At 42.6% G+C, this 9,903-nt stretch overlaps 1 protein-coding gene across 1 annotated transcript; it reads left to right on the top strand.

The window, feature by feature from the left end:
• Positions 1-6,854: 6,854 nt before the first annotated feature.
• Positions 6,855-9,442, top strand: LOC139320717 (uncharacterized; the record flags this gene model as incomplete). Its single annotated transcript, XM_070949152.1, has 4 exons — positions 6,855-7,215; positions 7,285-7,419; positions 7,504-7,633; positions 9,343-9,442. Coding segments are annotated over 4 exons (726 nt in total), but the record flags the coding sequence as incomplete, so codon positions are not given.
• Between the last annotated feature and the right edge of the window lie 461 nt (positions 9,443-9,903).

Below are 9,903 nucleotides of genomic sequence, written 5' to 3'. Positions count from 1 at the left end.
GGCTTAATTACATTCTCATTTATTTCCTGTAAGCGGGAAGCAAGTAGAAATATACTTCTATAGTATTTCACTTAATGATATCATTGGGAAAAATGAATAGAATACTGTCAAATGTAAATGCCTTATTCTCTAATGTGTAAATAATGTATATATGGAACATCAGGGGTTAACTTATTCTTTGGACTTTAATGTATTCATAATTTACCACTCCCATTCCTGGCTCCACCCCTTGTATATATAAGGAGCCATCCTCCCCATTTTCCTTGCTTCTATCTTGAATATTCAGCGAATATAGAATGCCTATTATGATTAAAGAGAAATATATTTAAATCTCTAACTTCTATTATCTTTATTGAGTCTGATCCTGAAAATATTGCAACAAGCTGGTAGCAGAGGATGGTTAATTGACTCAATAAGTAATTAAAAATGTCCAAGAAAGATAGGCCCAACACCAGGGCCTACAGCAAAGAAATAGAAACTGATCAAGAGATGATCAACGAATCCACTAATGCGATTTCGAGAGAATCCGAAGAATACACCACTGAAGAAGAAGAACTGATGAGTGAAAACAACGACCAGGAAGAAATTGAGATAGAAAATAACGAACTCAGGTCAGAGATATTAAAGATACTAAAAAGCCAAAAGAATGATGAAAGCCTCATCGCGGACCTCCAGGAGATGCTGAGGAACAGCGGAGCAGCGAGAGAGAAAAACGTCATTAAAGAAAAACCCAAAGATCAAAAAACTGTGAGTGAAATGACTACTGAGAAAATAGTTGTAAAAAAGAAAAGATGTGACCTCGCGCGAAATTTTGAATGGCAGCCATCTTGGTTTCAACGAACTTCAAAAGAGAGTGAAGCAGAGCCAATCAAAACGCTCAGTTCAAAATTTCTGGCGCGAAAAACGCTATCAGACGAAGAAAGTGAAAAAGAAGTCTCAAACTCTTCAGATGAACCAAAATCAGAAAGTGAAGACGATTTAACAAAGTCTCAAGTAAAGTCAGCAATGAAAACGCTTTTTGCTGCTTTTGGGCCAAGATTGAAAATCTCCAAGACATCAACGAAGAAGCAAGAAATCAAACCGACAACTCAAGACCTGCACGCTCCCATCCTGACTTCGAAAACGACGACACCCGAGCCCAGAGAGCCATGCCGATTCCGTCCTACACCGCAGACAAAATCGAGTGCCAGCGCACACAAGAGAAAGAGAAGAACCGTCGCCATCACCAAAGCCCCAAAAACCGAGCCAGAGACCGACTCATCTGAAGAGGAGCGGATCGAGAGAGCTGAAATGGAGAGAACCTTCCACAACGGCGCCAAAGAAGAAATGAGCAACGCGCATGTGCAAAACTACGTAGACGGCCCCGAAAGACTTGAACTGGCCAGAGAACCGCGCAGACTCGTTACAAGCATCCCAATGCCGTTCTGTAATTTCCTGCACTTGAGAGACCACGGACTGCCTCAGGTTGTAAGTAATGGACAAAATAATGTGGGGAACTTACCCAGTGACTTCCCAAAACTTAGAGTTGATGGCATTAATTTACAAGAGTGGTACCAACAGCTTCAGGTTATTTTCATGAAAGAAAATTTACTATTCTTTATAACTAGTCCTCCAAGAAGACCTTGGACTTTAAAAATAGATTGTTTACATCATAGAGCATTTTTCATAATAATTTCTAGCGTGTCTCCTGCAATGTATCATAGCATCAAACCAAACCTAACTGTATCAGAAATAATTCAATGCATGTTTAATCTATTTCACAGCGATAGCGTAGCCACAACCACAAGAATGTCTAAGGATTTCTTTTCTTCTAGAGTGAAACCAGGGGTTTATATAAGTGAGCATTTGATAAATCTAAACAAAATAAGAGCTGAGCTGCAATTGAGGGGGGAAGTGATTTCAGATCAAACAATGAAAAGTGTTATTATCAATTCACTTGATCCATCATGGGATAGCTTTATGTCACACTTAGATACCATTAATTTGGGATATTTATCAATAGAAAGTCTATCTAACAAATTGATAGCAGAAGACAATTCAAGAAAAAATCGTTCCAGTAACCAAACAGAACACAAATCTTTTAGGAAAGTAGTCTTTCAAGATAAATATAATGAGGCCTTTAGATGCCACAATTGTGGATCCAGGGAACACAGTAGAAGAGACTGTCCCAAAGTCCCAAGGGAGAGACATAGGCCAGAATATAGGAGCAAATACAATTACAGACAATCTTCCACAGATAGACACAAATATAGAAGTCCACCAAATTACAGAGAAAGTAGAGGGGGTAGAGAAAATTCAAAAGAGAGAAAATCTGGGTCACTAAATGGGCTAAATAAACAAGACAGCACCAGAACACAACAAGATGAGAACAATAATTGGCTTATTGATTCTGGTGCAACAAATCACACCACTAACAACAAAAGTATATTAACTTCATTTACAGAAGATAAGTTTGTGATAAAGGTAGCTAATCAAGAAAAGGTTCAAGTATTAGGCAGAGGAAATGTGACCTTGCCTGGTTTAGGGAAAATAGAGGGGGTATTATTAATCCCAGAAATACCTCACAACATACTGAGTGCTATAAAACTAAGCAGAGAATCTGACATCAATATAGTTTTCTCAAAGGGGAAAGCAACTATAGAAAAGAACAAAACAAATGTAGGTATTGTGATGATAAAAGGGGGTCTACCCTATCTGATAACCAAAGAAAGATGGTTACATAACATTGATTCAAATATGGAAGATTGTATTGAAGCAGATGATGAAAATGTCAGTAACAGTGACAATGATGAATGTAAAATAACTCATGATAACAAAAATACACACAATGAGAAGAAACCAAAAATAGGTAAACCAATTCATGATGAGTGTGCTCACATCTTACATAGGAAGTTAGGACATGCAAGCTTTCCCGTAGTACAAAAAATGACTGAACACGCAGAAGGTGTCAAAATAAAAAATTGTGAAAATTATTTGGAATGCTCAGTATGTAAATCCACCAAACTAAAAACCAGTCCCAGACCAAAAAAATCTAACAGATCAACTAACAATATTTTTGATTTGGTACATATGGACTTAGTTGGTCCATTAACTCCATCAATTACCTATAGAAAACGTTACTTCCTAACAATAGTGGATGATTACAGTCGCTATGGTTTTGTTTACACATTAAAGCACAAGGATGAAACCTTTCAGAAATTTAAGGAATTCTACAAACGCATAGAAACACAGCATAATATCAGAATAAAACAAATTATGACAGATAGGGGATGTGAATTCATGTCTAAAGAATTCTCCCAATGGTTAAAGGATAGAGGGATGCTACATTTCACGTCCAATCCATTTTCTGCATTTCAAAATGGGATTGCAGAGAGAAAGAATTCCACACTACAAACCATGATTAGATGCACATTAGAGGATGCTGGTTTAGGCAAACAATTTTGGTCAGAAGCCTTACATTATTCAAATTACACTCAAAATAGAACATGGTCCAGTATTGTGAATAAGACACCATATGAGGTGATGTACAATAGAAAACCCAAATTAGCACACATGCACATATTTGGAGTTACTGCAGACGTACACATACCTAAACAATTGAGAAGAAAGGGAGAAAACGTATCCAGGAGATTAAGATTCATGGGATACGAAACTGGAACCAAAGGGTACAGATTCATTGATAATAATAACAAATTTATAGTATCCAGAACAGCTGTGTTCCATGAGCAGGCCAATTGGTCTAAATTGCACCTTAATGAAATATTTCCTAATAAAAGCAAAGATAATATATCTTGCGAGGAAGGAACAACAGAAAATCAAAATATTAACAAAAGTAAGAACAAAACCAAAACTTGGACAAATAGTCAGCATAAAATAAAGACAGACACATTAACAAAAAAGGAAGCCAGATATTTGCATGACAACCATAGCAAACCTGAAAGAAATATTAGAAACAATAGAAACCAAATACCAAATAAATACAAAGATTACATAATGCATATGGATGGAGAACAAATAACACCTAATACATATGAGGAAGTATTGAAACTTCCCCGTGAAGAAAGAGAAAAATGGGAACTAGCTATGGAAAAAGAGATGGAAAGTTTACAAGGATTAAATGTATTCACACCTGCGATCGCACCTAAGGATAAAACAATTATAGGTACCAGGTGGATTTATAAAATTAAGAATTTGGAAGGAGGTAATACCTTATACAAGGCCAGACTAGTTGCACAAGGTTATGCACAAAAATATCCAGAAGACTATACTGACACTTATTCACCAACAGTGAGAACAGAGAGTGTCAAAACAGCTCTTGTAGTAGCATCTGCACTCAATCTGGACGTGTTTCAATATGACATACAGACTGCATACTTACACGCAAAATTAGATAAGGAAATATATGTAAGAGCACCACACAGTCAATACACTAATAAGAACGAAATTTGGTTATTAAATAAGAGTCTGTACGGATTGAAGCAATCTGGCAAAAGATGGTACGATTGTTTGGTAAAAGTACTTAAGACCATGGATTTCAACGCCACCACTGCTGATAACTGTTTCTTTGTAAAAAAGAGTAATGATCATATTGAATTTGTATTAATTTATGTGGATGATATTTTATATATTGGAAAGCATAAAGAGAGCAGGGAAATCTTTGTAAATAAGTTAAACGAACATTTCTCATTGAAATCACTAGGTAGAGTGAATAAATACCTTGGTGTACAAATTAACAAAACTAAAAGGGGATTCAAACTTACTCAGAAAGATAAAATTATTGAACTCCTAAACAAATGTAACTTAAATAATGCCAAAACATGTGACACACCTATGCAAACTGATTTTCTTAGAAACACTGATGAATCTTCCCCTGAGTTTAAAAACAACACATTTTACAGATCAGTTATAGGTTCACTCCTTTATATATCTAATTGGACTAGGCCAGATATTGCATTACCTCTCAATTTATTGTCAAGATATGTTAGCAAACCAACCTTGTATCATTGGGAAGCTGTCAAAAGAATTTTAAGATATCTGAAAAGTACATTAGATTTTTGTTTAATATTGGAACCAAATAATGACAAAGAACCAAAAATTACTTGTTATGCTGATGCAGATTGGGCTGGTGATACATCATGCAGAAAAAGTACCTCTGGTTATGTTTTTCTATTGAACGATTGTCCAGTTTACTGGTATACTGGTAAACAAGAACTGGTAGCCACTTCTACCACAGAAGCGGAATATGTTTGCTTGTCTAAAGCTGCAAATAACCTTGTATGGTTCAATGATTTGATCACAGATGTTTGGAAGAAACCTACTTTACCATTTATTATGCATGAAGACAATAAAGCGGCCATTGAAATATCTAGATCCGATGCAATTGGACAAAGGTCCAGGCATATTGATATAAAATTTAAGCACGTGAGACAACTATCTCAAGACGGATTCATCAAAGCAATACATTGTGATACTTCTGAACAATTAGCTGATATATTAACAAAACCCTTACCTTCTAAACAACACAAATATTTAACTTCTAAATTATATGTATTATATTGTCCTGAATCTGAATGTAACTGGTGTTGTATAACGAACCGGCATTTAGAGGGGGATTTGTCAAATGTAAATGCCTTATTCTCTAATGTGTAAATAATGTATATATGGAACATCAGGGGTTAACTTATTCTTTGGACTTTAATGTATTCATAATTTACCACTCCCATTCCTGGCTCCACCCCTTGTATATATAAGGAGCCATCCTCCCCATTTTCCTTGCTTCTATCTTGAATATTCAGCGAATATAGAATGCCTATTATGATTAAAGAGAAATATATTTAAATCTCTAACTTCTATTATCTTTATTGAGTCTGATCCTGAAAATATTGCAACAAATACTCCAATAAAAGGTGCACCAATAATGATCATAATCAAACACTGCGCTCTTCTATACAGGTTGCCCTTGATTTATGATCACAATTGAGCCCAAAATTTGTTGCTAAACAAGACAGTTGTTAAGTGAATTTTGCCCCATTTTCCAGTTTTCTTGTCACTGTTAAGTAAATCACTACAGTTGTTAAGTTAGTAGCATGATTGTAAAGTGAATCTGACTTCCCCATTGATTTTGCATATAAATAGAAAACAGAAACCTGATAAGCCATTTGGCAGAGTTAATTAGTGAATTTTGCAGTGCATTGAATTCCTTCCTGGGGGGAAGAAAAGATTATTTGGAGCTTGGGGGCCTAAGTGTAGTTCCTATTCATAACATTTTAAAACATAACTGTTATGTAAATAGGTTTGTTGGCGGGAAGTTCGAATTAACTGACCCTCAGCTGATTGGCTGACCACCACAGCTGCAAGGTATATAAAGGGAGCTGGCTCCCCTGGTCAGTTGCTGGAGTCTCACCATATAATAAAGAGCTGTTGTCACTAACTACTCTGGCTTGCTGCATCCTCATTCACCCCACTTAACATTGGCGACGAAGGTGGGATTTTGAGGCCAGAAGCAGAGGAGAGCTGAAGCCACACTCGAGAAAAGAGCTGAAGCCACGTTCAGAGAAGGGACCGGAGACCGCAACCGAATCCAGCCAGGCGAGTGAGCGGAGCACAGGAGAATCCCCGAAACGATGTCTGCCTACACCCCGCCAGCGCCTTTCGACCCCAAGGAAGAGAAGTGGGGGTCCTACATGTCTCGGTTCGAGTGCTTCATGGTGGCAAACGACATGCAAGGGCTACCGGACGTGCGGAAGAAAGCCCTGTTCCTGAGCCACTGCGGGCCAAGAGTCTTCGACACAGCCGAAGCATTGTCGGAGCCGAATTCGGTCCACAACATTTCCTGGTCAACGCTACAGACCCTGCTAAAGGACCACTATGCACCAACGCCATCGAAGTACGTCCAGCGCTATGATTTCCGGCAACGGCTACAGCAGGAGGGCAAATCGATCAGCGAGTACGTCGCCGCCCTGCGTAAGGCCGCAACCCAATGTGAGTACCGAGACCTGGATGAGATGCTCCTAGAGCAACTAATTTGTGGAGTGAGAGATAGCCGGCTCCAGAGAAGGCTGCTTGCGAGGTCAAACCTGACCCTACTCATCGCGCTAGACGAGGCCAGGGCGCAAGAGTCGTCAGTAAAGGCCGCTGAGAGACTAAAGAGCTCCCACCTAACCAAAACAACGCAGAAGACGGCGCCAGTGCATCGAGAGGTCGTAAGCACCGCGAGTGAGGGGGAGTCTGAAGAGGAGGTCTACCGCACCGAGCAGTCCCGCACAGCCCGGAGGGAGCCCAGAGACGGATGCGCCAGCTGCGGAGGGTCCCACTCACGACAAAACTGTAAGTTCAGGGACGCCGTTTGCCGTTCCTGTGAGAAGAGGGGCCACATCGCTAGAGTCTGCAGATCGAAGACACACCAGAGCTACAGACCACGTGGCCAAACTGCCCAATCCGAGACGGCGCCACACCGAAGGCCCAACAGGGATGGCGGAAACCGGAAGGGCGCGAAATTTAAAGACGCTGGGGCCTACACCATACGCATCGCACAGACCTGCACCTCGCCCGGAGAAAAGACCTACACCATGGTCGAGATTGAGGGACGGGAGTGCCAGATGGAGATAGACACGGGATCACCAATATCCATCATGTCTTGGGAGAATCTGAAGAAAGTCATCCCCAGCGTACACAAGCGACAGCTCCAGCCGCAGCAACGCAGACTGAAGGATTACCAAGGGAACCGCATACCCGTCGAAGGCAGAGGCGAGTTCCAAGTCCAATACAGGGAGTTTACCGAGAAACTGCCCCTCACCATCGTCAGCGACAACCTCCCCAGCCTCCTGGGCATGGACTGGTTTAGGGCCCTAGGCATGGGATTCACCGGAGTAAGGAACGTTCGAAGCACCCTGAAGGAAGACCTGATGCAGGAGTTCCAGGACGTGTTCGACGAAAGGCTTGGCAAGTATGTGGGGACCCCGATTTCGTTTAATCTAGACCCCAATGTTGCACCCATCCGTTTAAAGCCTAGGCGGGTACCATTTGCCCTGAAGCCCAAAATAGACATTGAACTGGACAAATTAATCAAACAAGGGGTGCTCGTTCCAGTCGACCACGCCAAATGGGAGACCCCAATTGTTACACCGGTCAAGCCGGACGGGTCAGTGCGCATATGCGCTGATTATAAATGCACAATTAATAAGGCCCTGCAGCAGAGCGCCTATCCAGTGCCCGTCGTTCACCACTTATTGCATTCCCTGGGCCCCGGCAAGATCTTCACAAAACTCGATCTTGCGCAGGCGTACCAGCAACTGCCGGTAGATGGCGCTACCGCAGAGGCACAGACTATCGTAACCCACAGAGGGGCCTTCAAGTGCACCCGTTTGCAATTCGGAGTAAGCGTGGCCCCTGGACTGTTCCAAAGTACCATGGAGCGGCTTCTACAAGGGATCCCCGGGGTGGTACCCTATTTCGATGACATGCTCATCACCGCCGACAATGAGCAACAGCTAAGAGAAAGACTGAGGGAGGTTCTAAGGAAATTCAGGGACGCAGGACTCAGAGTAAAGCGTAACAAATGCATGATTGCAGTCCCCTCAGTCGAATTCTTAGGGTACAGGGTAGATGGCACCGGCATTCACCCCACAGAAAGCAAGATCAGGGCAATCAGAGAAGCACCCACCCCCAAAGACAAGGCAGAGCTACAGGCCTTCCTGGGACTATTAAACTTTTACGCCATTTTCCTTAAATACAAGGCAACAGTGGCAGAACCCCTACATAGACTGTTAACCAAAAAAGCCACTTGGAAATGGGGGAAGGCTGAAGACAGGGCATTCGCCGGCATTAAAAAACTGCTATCAGCCGAGAGTTTTCTAATCCAGTACAACGCAACGCTTCCCCTTGTTCTAGCATGTGACGCGTCCCTGTTCGGGGTGGGAGCCGTCCTGAGCCACAGACTCCCGAATGGCCTAGAGGCACCCATCGCATATTACTCCCGAACTCTATCAAGTGCCGAGCGAAATTATAGCCAGCTTGACAAGGAGGCCCTCGCCGCCGTTTCGGGAGTAAAGAAATTCCACGAGTACTTGTTCGGGAGGGACTTTGAGTTAATCACAGACCATCGACCGCTCCTGGGTCTCCTCGCGGGAGATCGACCAACCCCGGCAGCACTATCGCCCAGGATGACACGCTGGGCCATCTTCCTCGCAGCATACTCCTATCGCCTGGTACATCGACCAGGGGCGGACATGGGCAACGCGGACGCACTCAGCCGATGCCCACTACCCGACAGTTTAGAAGACCCCACACCCGGCATCCCCATCCTGCTGATAGACGTTTTGGACTCCGGGCCCATCACATCAGCCGAGGTTGCGAGAGCCTCAACCAAAGACCACGTGATCCGGACAGTCGCAAGTTGGGTTATGAGGGGGTGGCCAGAAAGGATTGGGAGCAGGGAATTTAAACCATTCGCGGGAAAACGGGATGAGTTGACAATGCAAGGGGGTTGTTTACTATGGGGCGATCGGGTTGTTATTCCTTCACGTTTAAGGGAAAAAGTTTTAACATTGTTGCATGAGGGGCACCCTGGGATTGTAAGAATGAAGGGGCTAGCCAGGAGCTACGTCTGGTGGCCCAGCATGGATGCAGACATTACCGAGTGGGTGGGGAAATGCCAGCCCTGCCAAGAGTCCAGATCAGACCCGCCAACGGCACCCGTGAGAGAGTGGGAAAGGCCCCAGGGACCCTGGTCCAGAATACATATTGACTTTGCAGGCCCATTCCATGGACAGACCTTCATGGTCGTCATAGACGCATTCTCCAAATGGTTGGAGATCAAGCTAATGAAGGCCACTACCACTGACGCAACCATCAGAGAGCTAAGACAGTTATTCGCCACACATGGTTACCGGATATCCTAGTGTC

The sequence above is a fragment of the Pituophis catenifer genome, unplaced genomic scaffold (assembly GCF_029215685.1).
Source record: "Pituophis catenifer annectens isolate HBS135680 unplaced genomic scaffold, rPitCat1.0.hap2 SCAF_8, whole genome shotgun sequence".
Lineage (NCBI taxonomy): Eukaryota > Metazoa > Chordata > Lepidosauria > Squamata > Colubridae > Pituophis > Pituophis catenifer.
The sequence above is the reverse complement of the archived record's forward strand: the minus strand, read 5'-3'. Positions and strand labels throughout refer to the sequence as shown.